Source organism: Podarcis tiliguerta, assembly GCF_965153285.1.
Source record: "Podarcis tiliguerta genome assembly, chromosome: 8".
Classification (NCBI taxonomy): Eukaryota; Metazoa; Chordata; class Lepidosauria; order Squamata; family Lacertidae; genus Podarcis; species Podarcis tiliguerta.
The window spans coordinates 21,480,428-21,502,121 of NC_139541.1; the positions used below are offsets into that span (position 1 = coordinate 21,480,428).

Here is a 21,694-nt window from a genome sequence, read left to right on the forward strand (position 1 = left end):
GAATCAGGTAGCAAGCAATGACCCCAGTCAGAAAGCCTCAAAAACCACTGCTGGCTAAACAGTCTGACCTAGTACAACAAGAAAGCTTCCTTTGCTCCTAAATAATCCTGATTGGATCGCAGGGGAATTGTCACAGTTGTGGTGATCCATTGCAGTGTTTTTGGCACAGGCATCTTAAAGTAGGACCTTGCTCAGCCTGAAAGCCACATTGGCCCAAAATTCAGCATCTTGATTACTGACTAGGGTCCCTTTCAAATTTCATATAGCCCCAGTTTTGAAACAGCGACACTGGTTGTCAGTTCATTTCAAGGCCCAATTCAAGGTGCTCATGTCATACCCCCGGGGGGGAGGGACACCCCGGTTTTATCATACAAGATCATGGTGGCCATTTTGGATGCCACAATGTCACCTCATAAAAACTGTTCATTTTTTCAGGGCAAGAATGAGGCGCGGGTCACATGACTTGCCTGAAAGTGCATCCTGAAAGACACACGCCGTAGTTTGGGGTCTGGAAAAGTTGGACAGTGTGTCACGCTAATGTTTAAAACCCTTAATAACTCGGGCCCCAAATATCCTTCTCTACAGACAATCTTAGACGCTGAGATTGGTAGATGGGGCCCTCTTGGTAGTTCCTCTGCCCTCAGAGGCTTGCAGGGTGAGTAGTGGCCTGGGAGAAGGTCTTCTGTGTGGTGACTCCTAACCTGTGGATACCCTCTCCACAGAGGTGTGTCTGGCACCTCTTTTGCCACTTGAGATGTATAGTTTTCAGACCCACCTTATTTTGTGATTTTAGATTGCTTGAAACAGTTTTAACTATTGCATTTTAGTGCTGCAACTTGCCCTGGGGCCTTAGGCTGAAGGGCAAGTGAATTAATAATAATAATAATAATAATAATAATAATAATAATAATAATAATAATAATTCCTTTTTGCAAAACCTTCCAGGGGCCACATACCAGCAGTGGGTGGACCCAGATTCAGAAATGGGCAGAGCAAAAAATGTGAAGCCCAGCTCTCATCTGCCCAAGTCATCCTGATGGGTCAAGGATGATGGGAGTTATAGTCCGACTACTTGTGGGCGGCACCATTTTAGCTAACTCAGATGTCGCCCTTACATGTGAAAGTAAAAGGAAGGAAGATGGGAAGGATCTGCTAATGGGCCAGGAACAAGACAGGGCTGGGAAAGGTTTGGAATGACTCCAACTTCCATCAGCTGCAGCCAGCATGGTCCATGGCTAGAATGACGGAACTTGGAGCCCAGTAACATCTAGAGATCCACAGCTTCCTCATCCCTGGAGAGAACCACACATTCAGGGCTATGCTTTTGCACAAGAGCATGAGACCCAAAAACACATGTTCTGGGGAGCTGTGTGAGTTCGCAGCTCCCCCCCCCCAAAAAAGTGCTTTTTCAGGGTGAGATCTCAGTGCAAAACCGTGTGAGACCACAGTGCCCAAAATGGCCGCTGTGCTCTCGCAGGGAAAAACGGGATGTCCCAGTTTTTCTGGGACACTTGTGGGGTATGAAACCAGTGAATGGACACTATGGGCATTGTTAGGCATCTTCTAAAGCTCATGCCCAGTCAGTTTTTGACCTTGTGGTTCTGCCTTCTCCTTGTCGTTCTAGTCTATGCTTTCCAGACTTAGTTCTGCTTTGCTTGCTCCCTTTCCAGGAAAGCCTTTACAAGTGGTATCAGTAACCATGCCGGTTATGGATCACACAGCCTTTATGTAACCAAATCACTTGCAAAAGTTACTTTTTAAAGCTATTAAGAGTTGTAAGCAACTTTTACAGATTTGCTAATGGGCGCCAGTTGTTTTTAATGTTTTTTTTTCCTTTAAAAGAAAATAAGAATCCATTTAAATGTTTTAATTGCCCTGTTAATATGTCCTTACTGTGTATTTCAGGTCCCACTCCAGGTATGGAATCAAATCTCTCTCTCTCTCTCTCTCTCTCTCTGTGTGTGTGTGTGTGTGTGTGTCTTTGTGTTAATTTGAAGGTTTGTGGGCTATTAAGAAATATGAACTGAACTGAACAGTAATAAAAGCAGGGGACCTATTTTACAGAGGACAGTCCTTTGTTTGGTAGCCAAGTGTGATTCCCACCTCTTCTCTTTTCTCCCTGCCCCTTTCCCCTTGTGTGCCCTTTTTTGCTTTAGATTGTAAACCTGCAGGTGGAGACTCCCACTCTGGGAGGGATGCATACAATCTAAATAAAAAAAATAAAATTTGAAGGAGTCCTCAATTTCAGTGATAGGGGGACTCTTTTCCCCCTTCAAGTCAACCATCTGGGGAACCACATTGCAATAGTTGCAGGGAGCAGAGGGAAAACTGGGCAGATGGGGTCTTTATAAATGGTCTAGGCAGCCTTCCTGGTCTTGTGGGAAGTGGTGGCTGGTGTCCATTGGGGCTGGAAGGCAGGGAGGTTGACAGTAGGAGGCGCTAGAGCCAACAGTTGGTTTGTTTGTAAGTAGAAAGGCAGGCATGTGGAGGCTGAGGCTGGTGGGCCAATGCCCCATTTGCTGTAATGGGCCAGATTCCACTTCTCTTCCCTGTATAGAAGCATTTAATGAGATGGAAATGATTTCACAAGCTATGAAAGACCTTCTATTGCCCCCTTCCCCCAGCCGAGTCACAACTGAAAGCATCAAAAGAGCTATATCCCCTCGTGGAACATCTAATCTTTCCAAGCCCAGCTGTTTGAGGAGAAGGATGGGGGGGGAGTGAGGTGATCGCAAGTTTGGATCAAAGGTATAGGTCAGTCTGAGGCTAATGCGCGGGTCAGATATAATGCTAGCCAAGGCTGCTGGCCAATCTTTATTGCAAAACAGCAATGCATGGCTTGGATCGCCAAAGCGTCGGCAAGAGATGGTTCATTTCCCCCTGATGGCTGAGAAACCTTTAATCATTCAACGGGCTAATCCCTGTCCGGGGAATTCTGGGGAAATTAAAAATGGCTTAGCTTGACTCAGATACGGGCAACAGTGTTCGTTTCACACATATTGATAGTGCAAGGAGCCTGGAAATATTTCAATCTCCCCACCCCCCAATAAAATATACTCTAACAGCAAGGGAAGAAGAAGAAGAAGAAGAAGAAGAAGAAGAAGAAGAAGAAGAAGAAGAAGAAGAAGAAGAAGAAGAAGAAGAAATGACTGCTAAAATTCCTGAACATCCAGCCCACCAAGAGTATTTCATGCTCCCAGATTGCTTTTAATGCACATTTAAAGCAAAGGTGCATTTTATCCCTGTAACCAAATCCATCCCGACATAGCTCTGATCAAACACTGGTGTCTAGAGAAGTATGAAGAACTCAGTCTTTGAAGTGTTTGCTCTGATCTGTACCTAACACGAGGATCAGAACACAGATATCCATCAGTTTGCTTGCTTGCTTTGTATTTTGAAAGAATTTGAAGGAATGTTGGTTCACTCAGTTCAGTCTTGTCTACAAACTGACCGCTAGCAGCTATTCAGGGTCTGGGAGGAGCATCCTATCTCAGTCCCTTCCTGGAGATGCCGGGATTTGAACCTGGGACCTTCTGCAAGCAAAGCAGATGCTGTACCACTGAGCTGGGTTTGATCCGTGTTTGGAAAGTGGTGCTTATATGTGAATTTTCGTATGGGTTGAAAAACTGCAAGTTAATGTGGAAACACGAAAGATTAGATGCAAGGGTGAAAGCACATGAACGAGACATGGATCACAAATCCACTGGTTTATCTACCCCTGAAAATGTCATTCCTTCTGGGGATTCTCTCTGTCACCTAACGGGAGGTGACACAAGGAAATTTGCTGGTTTAATATGCTTCAGAGCCAATTGATTTTTATATGGTGAAGTCAATGCACATTGGCCGTGAAGTTCACCAAAACCAGACGGTTGAACCCTCCGACACATCTCCAGACTGTGACTCACCATGTCATGGCACAACTCGCTTGCATGGTTTCTCTTTCAGGATGTGGTTGATGAGTTGTGATCTGGACAGATGCTGAAGTTTCCCCAGACCAGACCGGTTTTCGCAGGCCTCGGTTCAGACACTAACTTAAGCATGGCCCTGTGAAATATGGGCTTCCATGAAGAATTGGCTCATGCAATGGAACAGAACCTTTTGGAGTCTGAAGGCAATGTGCTCTTCTACACAACTTTCAGGGGCCACGCACCGGTGGTGGGCAGGGCCAGAAGCAAAAAATGGGAGGACCAACGAGTGCTAATTTTGGTTTTGTCCAGTGGGGTTGCTTCTACACACATTCACAGAGTCATAGCCAATTTTATGCAGAGCAGACCCCCTGAAATTTATGAGCCTAAGTGAGTCCTGGCCATTCATTTTGATGGTGCTACCCTGAGTAGGACTGGCATGGAATGAAACCCAATTATCCCTCTTTATCCTCCATCCAAGCACTCTCAGATTTCAAGGACCCACTCCAGCCAAGCAAAAGCAACAAGGGGTGTGTCCCGGGGAGAGTGGGAGTCACCTAGGGAGAGTCCCAAAGGACTTGGAGTCTAGCAGCATCTAGAGATCTAGAAATTCCCCATCCATGTGGAGAGACTATCGCCAGCCAGCAATTGGGCAATGTGCGTCCTACTGCCAGGGCCAATATCAGGGGCCATTTTATAGATAGCCTCCAAGCCCCATGCCTAGTCAGGGCCCACGGCCAATTCTTGAACCTATTGACCTTGTGGCTCCACCTTCTCCATGTTGTTTCAGCCTGTACTTTCCAAACTTAGTTCTGCTTCGATTTTTCCCTTTCCAAGAAAGCCTTTAGAAAGGGTATGTGTTATGGATCACACATTCTTTATGTAACTGAATCACCTGAAAAAAGTTTCTGTTTCAAGCTATTAAGAGTCGTGAGCAACTTTTACAGATTTGTTAATGGGCGCTGGGTTTTTTTAATGTCTGTTAAAAAATAACAAATAATCTATTTAAAGGTTTTACTTTTCCTGCTAATATACCTTTTTTGTGTATTTGAGGTCCCACTCCTTCCATGAAATCAAATATCTGGGAGTGTGTGTGTGTGTGTGTGTGTGTGTGTGTGTGTGTTTTAATTGAAGGTCTGTGGGCTAGTAAGAATTATGAATTGAATGGTAATAAGAGCAGGTGACCTATTTTACACAAGACAGTCCTATATTTGAAGGGATCTGCTATTTTAGGAATAGGGAATCTTTCCAGTGCAAGGGCCATATTTTCTCCTGGGGGCCACATGCCAGAAATTGGTGGGACCAGGGGCAAAAGTGAACAGAGAAAGTCTTTAGAAATGGTATATACAGCCTTCCTGGTTGAGGAACGCACAATCCTTATGTAACTGAGTCAGTTGCAAATGTTTCTATTTTGTAAGCGACGTTTGCAGAATTGCTAAATCCTGTATGGGTGCTTTTTTTTAAAAAAAAAAAAATGTTCCCTTTAATGATTGCATTGAAGATACAGTGGACCCTCCAGATACAAATTAAATTTGTTCCGGGGGTCCATCCACAACCCGAAAAGTCCGTAGTCAGAGGCGCCGCTTCTGCACGTGCAGCGAAACCCAGAAATATACACTTCCGGGTTTGTCGCATTCATAACCCAAAAGTTACGTATCCAGTGCAGTACGTAACTAGAGGGTCTACTGTATGTACAAACTCGCTACACATGAACGAGTTGTGAAGAAACATGGAGTTGCCATGGATAAATTTAACAATATTTGGAATTCATTTTCATAAATACCATATCAGATTAAGGTCTGGTTAAATACAATAGCATTCTCTCCCCCCCCCCCCACACACATTTTTTTTTATAATGTACACGATATAATTTTGCTGCCATTGTTATTGCTCTGCTTTATTTTCTACATGGGTACTATTTCTTGTTTCTTCTTTTTTGTGTCTTACCTTACTCTTGTAATTTTGTACTTTTTATTTTTTCAATAAAGACTATAAATATATATATGAAAAATGTACTTAAATGTTTTATGTGTCCTGTTAATATACCTTTCTGTTTATTTGCACTCACACTCCTTGTATGGAACCATCCATTTATTTATGTATTTATTTATTTGATTCCATTTTTATGAATCGCTTTCCATAAAACATCTTGAAACAATTTCACATCTGGGGCGTGTGGGTGTATTTTTATAAATATGAACTGAATGTGCCCCCCCCCTTTTTTTTCTATTTCTTTTTTGCAGACGACAGTTTTCTCTGTGGAGGAATCCTATTTCAGGGATAGGGAATCTTTTTCCAGCTCAGGAGTCTCATTTCCTTCCAGGGGTCATGTGGCAGTGGTGGGCGTGGCCAGAGGCAAAAGTGGGTGGAGTGACAAGTGTTAATTCATGGCTAGCTTCTACACACACCCCCCTTCTCTGTTCTCCATCCAGGCAAGCAAAAAGGCATTATCAGAATTCAAGGACACATTCCAGCCAGGCAAAAAACACTCAAGCAGGATCAGTATCAGGTCATGGACTGTTTGGATGTAGAGGAATGGTGGGTGGAACCAGCTGGGGAAGCTCAGAAGAAGGCGGCTCAGAGCCTGGGACTGGTGGTGGGATGACAATGAGTGGTCAGAGGGAGCAGACTGGGAAGAAGTGGTGTTGGAAGCTGAGAAGGCAACAGGGCTTAGTGAGCTGGGAGAGCCTGTGGCAGACAGCAGTGCAGAATCAAAGGCAGATGCTGAAGCGGGTGAGTGGGAGGATGGAGGCCAAGAGGCAGAGATGAGTCAGGCTGGTGAAGAGTCACAGTTTCTCCCCCCTCCTGCTGCAACAAGCTCCCCTCCCCCCCAGGTCTCCCAGAACCCAGAGAGGCATGAAGTGTGAGGAGCAAAGGCAAATATGCAGGCGTGGTCTCAGATTACTTGAGGAAACTATAGAAGAGGGTTAAGGTAAAAAAGGTAAAGGACCCCTGGATGGCTAAGTCCAGTCAAAGGTTGCGGTGCTCATCTCACTTTCAGGCCAAGGAAGCCAGCATTTGTCCACAGGCAGCCTTCCGGGTCATGTGGCCAGCATGACTAAACTGCTTCTGGCACAGCGGAACACCATGGCGGAAACCAGAGCACACAGAAACGCCGTTCACCTTCCCGCCACAGAAATACCTATTTATCTACTTGCACTTTGATTGGCTTTCGAACTGGTTGGCAGGAGCTGGGACAGAGCAACAGGAGCTCACCCCTTCACGGGGATTCGAACCGCCAACCTTCCGATCGGCAAGCCCTAGGCTCTGTGGTTTAGACCACAGCACCACCCACATCCTCTAAGGAATCCTAGGAAATGTAGTTTGTTACAAGTGATGGGAATTGAAGCTCTGGGAGGGGGTCGGCTAACAGCTCTCAGCACCCTTCACCAACTAACTATAGATACTGGGATTCTTTAAGGAAGACCACAACTGTTTAAAGTGGTATGATGCTGATTTAGACATACAATGCAGATGGGATTTGAACAGATCCACAGCACACCTGGTTTCCATCTGCCTCGCTATGGTGAGATGTGTTCTGTTTTTGTAGAAGATGATAGTTTAGAAGACTGCATCTATTCACATAAACTAGCATAGTAACAAAGAAGGCCAACAGCCATTATAAAGGCAACCTATGTTGTTTTAAAAGCCGCAGATCACACACCATAAAGACCAGGAGCATTGTATCTGCCTGCTTCTCTTTAATAAAATATTGCAACCCAAGCCATGTGCCGCATTTGGCATGAAAAGTTGGTCGTGGGCACTCGAAACCATAGAACTCACTTCCTTCAAGTCAAACTCTCTGCCTTTGGAAAGTGAAACCACCACCCCTCTCTCAAACAGACAGCGCAGACTAATCCACTTAAATCCGGCTTAGCAATTAAACACACATAAACACACTTTTCCAAAACATTGTTAGAGCAGAGGTGGGGGGAAACCTTTTTGAAGGCCCAAGCTCAATTGCTTCTCAGATGAAACTGAGCTTTGAACGGGGCACACCGGGATAAAACCCTCCAGCAACAGCTAGTGATCACTGGAACTGGTGGAATGGAAGGCAAGGAGGCTAGCAGTAGGTGGAGCCAAAGCCAGTGACTGACAGAGTCAGAGCCAACGACAGGCAGAGCCAACTCATTCTGGTTTTGTTCCCATTCTCTCCTCCCTGCTGAGCTCAAGAAGGACTACAGTAGGTCCCAGTACACATCACTGGCTTAAAATACAGCTCAGTCATTCTTTTCTCAATTTGAATCAAAGCCGATTTGGGTGAAAAATGCATCAAAATGCAGTGTTTCGTAAGGGTTGTCTCATAGAAGATCTGCTGCTCTGGATGTAGTGTATACAACGGTACAACCTAATAGTTAAGAGGAGGGATCTGACAGGCAGTACAACTTCTGGACTGTTTGCAAGTAAGAAGGCAGGCAGGGACTGGCACCTAGGAAAGCCCAAACCGCCTCCAATGATACAGTGATTGGTTGAATGGGCTGTCATTACCTTCACAGGCCTTCCCATCATCTTTAAGCTTGGATCCTTCGGGACACTTGCAGTAGAAACTTCCAATTGTGTTACAGCACTGGGATTCGCAGCCTGCGTTCCCGGTTTCGCATTCGTTCACATCTGCGAGCAAAAGAAGAAGAAACAACTCAGTGTTCTACCTGGTACTTAATGCCGATGTCCAGTGGAGGAAGGATTAGGGCCATGCATGTGAATCCACTCCCCAAGTTCCATGCCTGACCTTTATGCATAGGTACACAGAAAAGTTAGCTTACACTAAGCTGGACTGTTGGTCCATCTAGCTCAGCATTGTCTACACTGCCATTCAGTAGCTCGGATGAGCCCATCTCTAACTGGAGACAGGGAGGATCAAACCCCAGACATTCTACATGCAAAGCAGATGCACTCTCTCTGAGCTATGCCCCTTCTACAAAAGGCAGCAACATAGAAACCTGCTTTGTGCCAGGCCATACCCTTTGCCTGTCTAGACCACTGTTGTCCAGGCTTGATGGGCAGCACCTATCCAGGGTGTCAGGCCCAAGGACCTGACCTACCACCAGATCCTTTTAATTGGAGATGCTAGCCAAGGAACCTGCATTCAGTTCTGGTGCTCTCCCACCGAGCTATGGCCCCAATGAGCTGCACTGTCCCACTAGAGCTTGCAAACAATAATGTTGCACCATGAAACCCCCAGTTGCATGGAAGCAAGGTGGACTTGGCAGTCCCCACATTGCCAATGTAATGTATTAACTGAGGTCCCAATTTCCATGCCCACTTTGAATACTGGACATTTATGGCTTTGGCTCCAGAAGTGCAAATTAATGCAAATCGGGTGGGTGTGTTCCATAATATATCCTGGTATGGCAGAGAAGTAGAAAAAATGTATGGTTGTTCTTAAGTCATCTTCAAATATCAAATGAAGATCAACCTTCTGGGTCAAATATGAGAGGTGGGTGGAGCCTTCTACCTGTCCAAGGCATATTGTCACTACGCCACATAATCAGTTTGCAATTTTAAAAAACAACTTCATGGAAATTTGGTAGCATTTTGATATACATTTCTCCTAATACACACATCTTTGTAAGGCAGTTTCCCTAATGTACCCATTTTTGCACAGCCATTTGGGGTTTGGACTAGACAGCTCTTGGGACCTTTTCCAACCCCTCGATCCTATGGTTCTAATTTCCAGCAAAGAAGTAATTTTGACATCTCCATTTTCACTAAGGGGTATATTTTTATGGACACTTGATCCCAATGCAGGCTGCTTCTTCTTCTTCTTCTTCTTCTTCTTCTTCTTCTTCTTCTTCTTCTTCTTCTTCTTGGTGCGCCTTCCTTGGCGAGAGAAACGCATTTCAAAATTCAGGAAAGTGCAAATTTCGAAGGATGGCTCTGTTTCAGTTAGTGTACTGTTCCAGAAAGTGCAAATTAAAGCCTTCTGGGATACAGCCTTCCAAGAAATTGGATCTTTAGTAAAGTGTCATCTTTTACCCTCGCACTACAACTAGCCCTCCTCAATCTTTTTTTAAATGGAAGACGGTGCTATTGTTTATAGATGGGAGCTAGTTGGACATTTATTGACTGCTGCGCAACTCAGGATTGCAAGGTTTTGGGAGAGATAAGTCTGGAGCTGATTTGAACTACTGGCGCAGGAAGGTCTGAGATACTGCACTGTTGGAAAAGCTAACATTTAAATTAGAAGTGTGCAGAAGTCAGTGTAGAACAGTTTAGTTTATGAGTTGTGTCAATACTGTTACATGCCACCACAATCTCTGAGCAGCACAAGACTCCAGAAGCTTACCCTGGGTTCTGTTTCCTTGGAATGAAGGTCAGCAGAGATTATGGTGTCTTTGAGATGTATGTTTTTATTTACACATATATACAACCTGAGGATAAGATAGAGGAGCTATATATTTTTAAGAAAGAAAGCAAAAACCTCTCAAATAGGTTTACAACCTACATTAGAAACTCAAATAAAACAATCCAGAATCAAGTCAAATATAAAGTAGACTATACCGAAAAAAGCAAAACATAAAGTATACGTACATTCAAAGCAACGTAATTTACAGGGAACTCAACTATTATCTTAAAGATTTCAAAATAAAACAGCACAATTAGCAAGAGAATGAAAGTTCTTAATATAGGTTAGCCAAAATTTCAAGCTTAAGTCTGAGAAGAATCAGTACTGTTTGCTTCTCCATTAGTCACAGCTTTGGATCCAGCACAGATCAAGCATGTCTCTGTGTCCCCAGCTTCCAGCCTGCTTTCTGCTCAGTGCTCCCCAACTCCCCCTCCATCTACTGTTCTCCTACCTAGCAGATAGTGAGGGGGTTGAGGAAAGGCCTGCCCTTTTGTTCTACAGCATGGAGCAAATTCTTTGGTTATGCTAACCGTGGTGCTTAAGGGAATCAGCCAAAACCATGAGCTAGACAAAAGGACAGGTTGGGCAAGCTTGCTCTCATACATTTGACATCCACAGATACAGAATCCCAAGAATTGGATGGGACTCGGAGAATCATCCAGACTGACCCCCCCTCCCAATCCACAATAACCAAGTATATGGTCGGTTTCCACCATTGGTGTTTAAATGGATCTGGTTAAAGCTGAAGTTCATCAATATATTATTTTTGTTTCTTTGTGTGTCTTCTCCCTTCTTCCTGAATTTGCAAAATAAAAGACTTTTTGGTGTTATACTTACCCAATATGATCCTTAAAGACTATTACATACTTCTTCTTCTTTAAACCCTGCCCAATGTTTGCTCTTTGTTTATATTGTTTTCAAGATTTATTTTTTACTAGGTTACGTCAATTATTGTTATTTTTTTTTAAAAAAGAAACATTTTATTGTGTTGTTTTTTAAAAAAGTGCAGACGTTAACAAAAAGGGGGGGAAAAATCAAGACTCAGAAGTGTAAAAGAATAAGGCATCACAGTCTAGAAGGACAAAATCATAAAATCACAGTTGGAAAATACCCAGTCATCTAGGCCAACCCCTTGCGATGCAGGAATCACGGCTAAGTACAAAGCACAAAGATACAGTGCAGCTCCAAAGGGGTAATAAAGCATTAACTAATACAAATATCCCCTTTACAAATAATAAAGACATGCAAAAATAAAAGTATTCTCCACCTGTGAGTTCCATCATTATTGAGAATAAAGATTCTTAAATGAGCCAGACATTTGCATATACTGGTGGGCTGAGCAACCGTGTGCCTTGATATCTGTTGTAAGAAATAAAACCACACTCTCTATCCCAAAAATGATTACTTGAGCTCTGCCATTTAGATACTTTGGGCTTATCAGATTTCTTTCTAAGGAGGGCAGTTTGCCGAGTGCAAATGTACCTGCGATTCAAATGATTAATGGTCAGTTATTGTTATTTAAGAAACTGATCTGATGTTTAGGAGTTATCAAAAGTCAGTAACAAAAATTATATGAAAATGGGTGTGTGTGTGCAAATTCAGCGGGTTACCTTTAAATGCAACCCGGATAAAATTTCTTCTTCATCCTCAGAACCTGTCTCACGCAATTACAGAGAACTTTGCTGGGGCACCAGAAGAAGGTAGCTTGTGCTTTGTTGACTGGACCCATCCTGTTACTGTTCAATGACCAGGGCTTTAACAGGAAGACACCACAGTTAAGGGACTTCAGGGAAACACTGGCAGAGATCCGACTTGGGTGAAAAGCCTTTGACGCAGAAAGCGTTAAGACTGGGCTCGGGCGGCTCTTAAGTCTGGGCTGCCAGGCGGCTTCAGAAGGGAGCTCAGAAACGGTTGACCTGGGAGTCCAGCCAAGGGAGAGTGCGTTCCAGGCGACTTCAGCTGTCACAACATGCTCAAGGAGGCGGGGGATGGATGCATGTGCCAGGGAACTCTTGAAAACCTTATGGGCCCTGACTGGTGGATTGCATTTCCAGGAGGAGCTGTCATCCACAAACCTATCCATTTCAGTTTCGCTCACATTCTCATTTCCCCACACCTTAAATTCAGGACCTGGGAGACCAGGGTTCAAATCCTCACTTGGCCATGAGGCTCACTAGGTGTGACCCAGAGCTAGTCACTGCCTCTGGGCCTAACCTACCTCTTGGGGTGGAGGAGCAGGGAAAACCACGTAGGGCACTTTGAGTTCCTTGGAGAAAAAGAAGGGATGTAAATAAAGAATATGTTTGCAGATATAGGGCTGTACTCGGTGGTAGTCCTACTCAGAGATGACCCAGTGAAATGAATGACCTCCAAGAAACTAAAATCATATTGACAATGCCTAAATGTGGTGCCCACCATAAAAAGAGTAGCATTAATTACCCGTCCAGTGCCCCAAACAAATTTGTCCAAAAACAGTATCTCTCTTGAAAGCACCTTTTCATCTCTTTCCACCCCACAATGCCTCTTGTTTTTGGAAGGATCCTGCCCCCTGGTGGCAGATCTTTTTTTAAAAAAAAACAGCTACACACCTATCTTTGCCATCCACCCTCATCGTGTTGAAATTGACAATTTTGGCTCTTTCGGAATTTGATTGGGGTTCATCTTAGACAGATGGCTGCATCCAGCAGTAGTCAAACTAAGAGTATAGCCACTAAAATACCGTAGATTCTGGAGTATAAGACGACTTTTTAACCCCAGAAAATCCTCTAAAAAGTTGGGGGTCGTCTTATATGCCGGGTATGGGTTCGCTGGGCAGCGGCAGTGGGCTCCAGGCTCCGCGCCAGGAGGATGCCACCCGGCAAAGCTGCCCAGCTTTGCTAAGCCGGCTTCACTGGGCGACTTCCTCCCAGTGTGGAACAGAGCCTGCCACCCACTGCCACTGCCCAGCGAAGCTGCCACATATAAGATCGGGTGTATAAGTCGACCCCCCCAGATTGGCAGCCCAGTCACCTAATACGCTGGAATCTACGGTAAATAGCTTGGGCCCATTAAATTGCAATGGGTCTACCTTGAGTAAAACCCCTCTGAATGCAACCCAGACGTCAGTTATAACTAAGGACACTTCCAGACTGTCAGCGTTTTAAGGGAGGGGTTTGGTTTCCTAGCAGAAATGTAGGTTTGTGCAGTTAAGGTGGATTAAAGCGCTTGGTGATAAAAGAAGAAACAGACTTCTTGAAGTTAGGAAAGTGATGGGAAAATTCATTGAAAAGTGTGGGAGGATCAAATGATAGGTGAGGAAATGTATAAACAAGCAAATCAGGATGAACACAAGGCAAAGGCATGTTCTTGTATAACCTCCCCAAAAATGAATTAAAATGTATGTTCAATCACAGAAAGAGGCAGCAAAACCTTTAGGTTGGAGGACAGCAAAAGCCATTCTAACATCTAATGGTCAAAGGCCTGGAAACGATGCCTTATGAGGAATGGCTAAGGGAGCTGGGCATGTTTAGCCTGGAGAAGAGGAGATTAAGGGGTGATATGATAGCCATGTTCAAATATATAAAAGGATGTCACATAGAGGAGGGAGAAAGGTTGTTTTCTGCTGCCCCAGAGAAGCGGACACGGAGCAATGGATCCAAACTACAAGAAAGAAGATTCCACCTAAACATTAGGAAGAACTTCCTGACAGTAAGAGCTGTTCGACAGTGGAATTTGCTGCCAAGGAGTGTGGTGGAGTCTCCTTCTTTGGAGGTCTTTAAGCAGAGGCTTGACAACCATATGTCAGGAGTGCTCTGATGGTGTTTCCTGCTTGGCAGGGGGTTGGACTCGATGGCCCTTGTGGTCTCTTCCAACTCTATGATTCTATGATTTGGGAGGTTTAAAGGAGGCTCCTTTGTAGCCCTCAGCCTGAATATTTATGTTGCTAAAATACTCCCCCAACATTTGTATGGGACTGAGACACCAAGACAGGGATCTGTTCCAGCAGATGCAACCAACCATTCAGAGTAAGTTTCTGAAGGAACTGCTGGCACTTCCCCATACCCCCCTATACCCGCAGGTCTCTGAGTGGTTCACAGCATAAATTCACAATAGAAAAACACAAAATACATAATAAAAACAAGAGCAACCCAATTAACCCTCCCTCCCCAACACATTTTAAAAGGGCATCAGATGTCAATCAGCCAAAAACCTTGTTAAAGAGGAATGCTTTTGCCTGGCGTCTAATGGTGTATTATGAAGGTGCCAGGTGAACTTCCCTGGGCAGAGCATTCCACAGACAGGGAGCCACGGCAGGAAAGGCCCGTTCTCATGTTGCTGCCCTCCAGATCTCTCGTGGAGGAGGCACACGAAGAAGGACCTCAGAAGACGACCTTAGGCTCTGGGTAGGTTCATATGGAAAGAGGTGGTCCTTGAGGTACAGTGGTACCTCGGGTTAAGAACTTAATTCGTTCTGGAGGTCCGTTCTGAACCTGAAACTGTGCTTAACCTGAGGTACCACTTTAGCTAATGGGGCCTCCCACTGCCGCAGCGTCGCCGGAGCACGATTTCTGTTCTCATCCTGAAGCAAAGTTCTTAACCCCAGGTACTATTTTTGGGTTAGCGGAGTTTGTAACCTGAAGCGCCTGTAACCCGAGGTACCACTGTAATGCAGTCTTAAGTCGCTTATGGGACCTTCTTAGTCATACTCTCCCTGGATGAGTAGACAAATTCATGGAGGATAAAGCTATCAGTGACTACCCACCATGATCTGTGTTCTCCCTCTGCCGTCAGAGGCAAACGCCTCTGAATACCAATTGCAAGGGGGAAGAGCTGCAGACATCTGGTTGGCCACTGTGAGAACAGAATGCTGGAGTAGGTGGGCCCCCCCTTTGGCCTGATCCAGCAGGGCTTTTATTCTGTTCTTATTGTGCTGCTAAAACTCTTGCTCTCTTGCTCACCACCCCTCACACACCACCCACGGCCCTAGATGCCAATCACACACAAAAAGAATCCTTCGCTCCAAACCTCTACGGTTATTCAGAGAGCCATAAAACACACAGTTGTTATTCAATCCAGACACCAGACCCCAAGATTTATTTGTGTATGTGGGGAATGTAAAGAAAAGGACACTCTGGGGTGTGTGTGGGGGGGGTACTCTAAGATCCTGGAGGTGCGGGTGAAGAGCAGGAAGAGAGTGAAGAAATCCGATCCGTTGAGTGTTTGCCCCCCCCCCCCAAAGCTTTGAAAAGCTTCAGCGTTTGAAAACCTAGATGTTTTAGGAGTTCATGAAGAGAACCACACAGTGAAAGAACCAGGCAAGAGAGTTGAATGGGGGGGGGTCAGGTTTAAAGGGATCACTTTTCCAAATCCTGTATTTGAACACAAAGCAGGGAGGGGTACCATGTTTGGCTTTTAAAACATGTTTTGAGGTGTTGTAAAGGATTCTCTCTCTTTCTCATTTCCCCCTCCATTTTGTGAGGAAGTTATACAATGTCCACTGTTTATGGAGTGGGGAAGTTTTAGGATGTTGGGCTGTTCATGGTGTGTGTGTGTGTCTGTGTGTGTGTGTGTGTGTGTGTGAAACGTTCGGTGATGGAGACGTTTGAAAACCAAGGTACCACTGTACACTGAAGGTGAACCTTTCTAACTTGCACTTTCCGAAATAATGCACAAACTGAAACTCAACCGCCCTTCGAAATTTGCACTTCTCCAGGGCTTGCAATGCCAAAGCTGCTGTGTTATCGAGATAGGTTGTTGGTCCCTCACTAACTTAGTACTGTCTGCACTGACTGGCAGCAGCTGTCCAGAGTTTTGGACAGGGAGTTATTTCCAGTCTCTATCTGGAGATGCTGGGGACTGAGCCTAGGACCTTCTGCCATGCAAAGCAGCTGCTCTACCCACTGAGTTATGGCCCTTCCCTGATGAGTCCAGACAATGTGACCATGCCAGCCATGGAAGCGAGATCTGGCAGAGCTCTTAGGTTCTTTGAAAAGGTAACAGAACAAAACATCACGGGAGGCAGGTTTGCCAACAGCTACTAGTTGTGACCCTTAAATGGGAGCTGCATATTCAAAGACACAATATATATGGATTAGATCCAGGCAGGATACTGGATAAAGCCAATGTGATAGATCCTCCCCTCCCCTTGCAGGTCAAGATTGAAAGGTGGGCAGGGCCAGCCACCTGTCAATCACCTGACATCACAATGGTGTCAGAAGTCCCACTTTTGCTCATGTAAAAGTCCCCATGATATCTAGTGCACCATTTTGTGCCTGTGTGTTTCAAAATCAAATGGTGTGGGTAACGGCACAGTGTTTTACATTGCCTGATGATCAGCTGGTCATGGGCACGTGCAAAAGTCCTGTGTTTTGCAAGCTGCAGCAATCAACTGGGCTGGCAAGTGTTAAACTCCTTTTCCATGACCATGCTGGCTGGGACCAATTGGATCATAGAATCATAGAATTGTAGAGTTGGAAGGGACACCAAAGGTCATCTAGTCTAACCCCCCTGCAATGCAAGAATCTCAGCTAAAGCATCCATGACAGATGCCCATCCAACCTCTGCTTAAAAACCTCCAAGGAAGGAGAGTCCACAACTCCCCAAGGGAGACTGTTCCATAGTCAGAATCTCCTTTCTTGTCACTCGAAGCCATTGGTTTGAGTCCTACCCTCCAGAGCAGGAGAAAACAAACTTGTTCCCTCTTCCATGTGACAGCCCTTGAGATATTTGAAGATGGCTATCATATCTCCTCTCAGTCTCCTCTTTTCTGAGCTAAACATAGCCAGCTCCTTCAACCATTCCTCATCAGGCTTGGGTTCCAGACCCTTGATCAGCACATGTTGCAGAAAAGGAGGATCAAATGTTCTCCACTCCTTACTTATTATATCTGGTAGCAGCTCTTCACACTCTGAGAGACTGAGAAAGAGAGACAAAGCGTGTGTGTGTGTGTGTGTGTGTGTGTGTGTTTCTTCCCATTGCTTGCTCCCCTATCCTTTAAAAAACTGTAAAGAAATTCACCATTCACTCTCCACCAAAACCCTTCCACCATTTGCAACTGCCCCATCCGCTTCAACCAAGCCGAATCCGAGATCTACAATCCTTGAAATATGAAATAAAAGCACACAGAGCATTCCACCTAGGAGAACCTCGGGTTTCTGTTTCCCTGACGTGTTAGAAAACCTGCTCAGGTTCAGCGAAAGGTCTGGATTCCAAAACCTTCCTCGGCAAAGCACGCTGAGCCCATCCGGACTGTTCCAAAATAAAGCTCCAAACTGGTCGAGATGGGTTGCTCTTTAAAGCAATGTTTCGCTCCGTTCTTGAACCATTGCCATGGTTTGACATCACACGCAGGCACCAAAGAAGTTCAGAGAGTTCTTCATCCAGACTCGAACAGCGGGGGCACCTCTTGCGAGGAACTCTCCGCGAGGGATCGCAGCGTTTGGGATGACAGGGTGATTAATGATGTGTACTCAAACGCCAAAGAGGCGGGCGAGGACAGACCACCACAAGACGCAAAAGGGTCGAGGCCACAATCCTAGATGAACAGAGCGCCACTGGGCTCGAAGTGCGCTTGCTGCCAGAGGTGTTTGGAAAGCTGGCGCTGCAGCCGACCACCCTGGTGAATCAGCAGGCCGGTTAGAAACGAATAAGAGGATTTGCCCATCAACGTCTGGCTGTTTTTAATTCGCAGGAGCTTGTGAAGTAATGTCTGCCTTTTTGCAGGCTGGGGGAGAAGACTGTCGACATCCCCTGCTGACCTGTGAAACCAAGAGTGGGTCGCCTACTCATACATCCACAGGTCCCACCCGCTCTTGATTTCCAAGGTGAAACAGCGGGCAGAAATTCTTCAGGGGAAGAGGATCATTAGGTGTGCGTGCAGAAGAAGACCTTGTGTTGGTGTTAACCTTTAAAGCCCTAAACGGCCTCGGCCCAGTATACCTGAAGGAGCGTCTCCACCCCCATCGTTCTGCCCAGACGCTGAGGTACAGCGCTGAGGGCCTTCTGGCGGTTCCCTTACTGCAAGAAGCAAAGTTACAGGGAACCAGGCAGAGGGCCTTCTCGGTAGTGGCACCCATCCTGTGGAACGCCCTCCCATCAGATGTCAAAGAGATAAACAGCTACCTGACATTTAGAAGACATTTGAAGGCAGCCCTGTTCAGGGAAGTTTTTAATGTGTGACATTTTGATGTATTTTTAATCTTTGCTGGAAGCAGCCCAGAGGGCGAACCCACATGGGTGGGGTACAAATTATTATTATTATTATTATTATTATTATTATTATTATTATTATTATTATTATTATTTTACTATGCCATAGTCTGTGCAAGGCCATTTGATGCCCTCCCCCCAGGCTTTGGCAGGGACCTAGAGATCTCCTACCTCCTTCCCAAAGCCCGGTAATCACTTGCTCAGCTTTGAGAAGGAGGAAGGAGGACACTAGGACCCTGTCAGAGCCCTCGCACCTCCTTTCTGAAGCCAGGCAAGCGCTTGCAGGGCTTTGGGAAGGCAACCTTCTCGGCTGCGTCCCCGGTACAACCGCACTGCTCTCACTGCCCTAAATGTGCCCCTGGTGGGTGAGTAATGGGGGAGGCAGAGGTGTGTAAAATCATGCACAGCGAGGAGGCAGCAAAAAAAGGAGAAGTTGTCCTCTGTCTCTTGTAATACTGGAACTCAGGGTCACCCAACGAAGGTGAATGTTGGGGGAATGTAGGACAAGCAGAAGCAGTGGTGTAGCATGGGTTGCCAGTGCCTGGGCCGCATGGAGTGGAATGGGAGGGAAGGAGGGAAACAGTCAGAGTACGCATGCACATTCAACTGCCTAACTGCATCCGCAGCACCCAGGAGATCACAGCCACAGAGATAAGAAAAGAAGAGTCATTCCATTGCCTGGAGAGGTCAATTCCAGGTTCACATGGAGAACCCATTTTCAACAGCAACAGAAGTGCACAGCTATATTGAGGCAGCACTGGGTGTTGAACTTTCGCAGCCCTAACAATTTTGCACCTAGAGCAACTGCCCCCCGGGGCCCCACCCCGGCACGCTACGCCACTGGGCAGAAGAAAATACTTCTTCACACAGTGCTTGGTTAAACGATGGTATTCACTTCCATGAGAGCTGGTGGTGAGACACCATCTTGGATGACTTTCTCAGAAGGTTAGACAAATGGCTGCTAGACATGGTGACTAGGTTCCACCTCCATTGTCCGCTGCTGAGTATCACAGGTGAAGAGAGCGCTGTTGGAATTGTGGGCTTCCCAGAGGCATCTACGAAAACAGGATGCAGGACGAGATGGGCCCAGCGGGGCTCTTTGTATGTTATAGACACAGATCCAAACCATGGAGACATCCAGTTCAGCGTCATCTGCACAGGCAGGGGCTCTCAGCCAAAAATCTTTCCCTGCTCTCTGTCCTCTTTTACCAGTGATGCAAGGGACTGAACTTCTGCATGCGAAGGGTGTGCTCCGGCACATCCAAGACAAATACTGGGGAAATCCAAGCCGCATACCAGACTAACAGCTTGCTTGTATAACCCCAGTGCAGAGGGCGTCCCCTCAAAAGCTGTTATCACAAGGGTTAGCTGATGGGTGGTTTGTGGGCCATAAACTACCATGCGGTTCTTGCCAATGGAGGTCATGCACACAGTTTCTCACAGTGACAAATCACAGAATGCAGATATTCTAGTGCCTCAGAATAGTACCTAAGCGGTTGTGCTTCTCCTGCTCTGCACTCTGCCTCCTCCTTCATCTTTGACTTCTCTCCTTTCATAACATCTCTTGATGCCATTAGCTGATCTGAAGTCACACTGGCGCTGACCAAGCAGAAAGCGTCCGATGGCTTATCTTCCCCTACTATTGGCTTGGCTGCTCTGATGTCAGGGGGGGAGGGACATGCCTCCATTTGCCCTGCCTCTTTCAATGGCAATGGGGTTTTCTGCGGAGTGCTGTACCCACTCAGACTTCATGCCTAGAAAGTGTTGGACAAGCAGAAAACTGCTTTCTAGGCACAGCACAAGTGGAAGTGTGAACAAGCCCAGAGAGAGGAGGGCAGACTCCTCCCAACAATCTAGTCATTGAGTTTATATTCATCCACAAAGCTTATGTGGAGTTTAGATTATGTCCAGTCATTAATTTTTGTAATTGTTTTTTGTTTTTTCCCTTTGTAATATGCAAGAAGCAATAATGGCAACAATAAAGAGAAAGAGAAAAGATCAAAGCAGGAAAAGAAGTGCAGTCTGTGAGGAGAGGGGAGTGGAAGTATTCCAAAAACTGCATTATAATTCCAGACAATTGCCCTTGATAATAAGTGTGTTATCCAATAATGTTTCCATAGGAATCTATGAGAAGAGGGCAGCTACCAATAATACTATGTCCACTCCCTACTGAGCACTCCTGTTTTTCTTCTTTTCTTTTTTTTGCAGGGGAATGGACAACCATGAACACTTCCCCTGAATTACAGGTGCTTAGACATCTCCCCATAGGATGCGGGTGGCGCTGTGGGTTAAACCACAGAGCCTAGGATTTGCCGATCAGAAGGTCGGCAGTTCGAATTCCCGCAACGGGGTGAGCTCCCATTGCTCGATCCCTGTTCCTGCCAACCTAGCAGTTCAAAAGCACGTCAAAGTGCAAGTAGATAAATAGGTACCGCTCCTGCGGGAAGGTAAACAGCGTTTCCATGCGCTGCTCTGGTTCGCCAGAAGCAGCTTAGTCATGCTGGCCACATGACCCGGAAGCTGTACGCCGGCTTCCTCAGCCAATAAAGCAAGATGAGCGCCGCAACCCCAGAGTCGGTCACGACTGGACCTAATGGTCAGGGGTCCCTTTACCTTTAGCTTTTAGATATCTCCCCATTAATTGCTCATTTTAATGCATTTTCCCTGCCACCTTCCCAACTGCAATAGAATAATAGAATCAAAGAACTGTAGGGTTGGAGGTTCCCTGAGGAAGCAGATTTGTTGTACTAAGGTGACAAGAGTGCTTTCGTCCACTGGAAATGTGAAAACCTAAAGTTCCAGCAGGCATCTGAAACCAAAATGCAGACTTGGAGAGACTGCATGGTCAAATGCTCTCTGGACTCTGCCCTGTAACACATTACTGAATAAAGTCTGGCAAGTTGGGAACTTGGCATGAGTCTCTGTAACGGAAAGTTCCTCCTACAGCTGCTGCCACTTAGTGCAGGCAACAGTGAGCTAGATGGGACTATGGTCTGATTCGCCATGGGTTAAACCACAGAACCTAGGACTTGCCGATCAGAAGGTTGGCAGTTCGAATCCCCGCGACGGGGTGAGCTCCTGTTGCTTGGTCCCTGCTCCTGCCAACCTAGCAGTTCAAAAGAACGTCAAAGTGCAAGTAGATAAATAGGTACCGCTCCGGTGGGAAGGTAAATGGCATTTCCGTGCACTGCTCTGGTTTGCCAGAAGTGGCTTAGTCATGCTGGCCACATGACCCGGAAGCTGTACACCGGCTCCC

At 45.8% G+C, this 21,694-nt stretch overlaps 1 protein-coding gene across 4 annotated transcripts in view; it reads right to left on the reverse strand.

The window, feature by feature from the left end:
* MEGF6 (multiple EGF like domains 6) overlaps nucleotides 1–21,694 on the reverse strand; it is a 204,916-nt gene that overhangs the window by 117,379 nt on the left and 65,843 nt on the right. For 3 of the 4 annotated variants that reach the window (XM_083452048.1, XM_083452047.1, XM_083452049.1), the window contains one exon: nucleotides 8,394–8,516. The exons of the other annotated variant lie outside the window; for it this stretch is intronic. In XM_083452048.1, coding sequence (XP_083308174.1) covers nucleotides 8,394–8,516 — 123 coding nt within the window. The remainder of the gene's footprint in view (nucleotides 1–8,393; nucleotides 8,517–21,694) is intronic. 4 annotated transcript variants of the gene reach the window in all.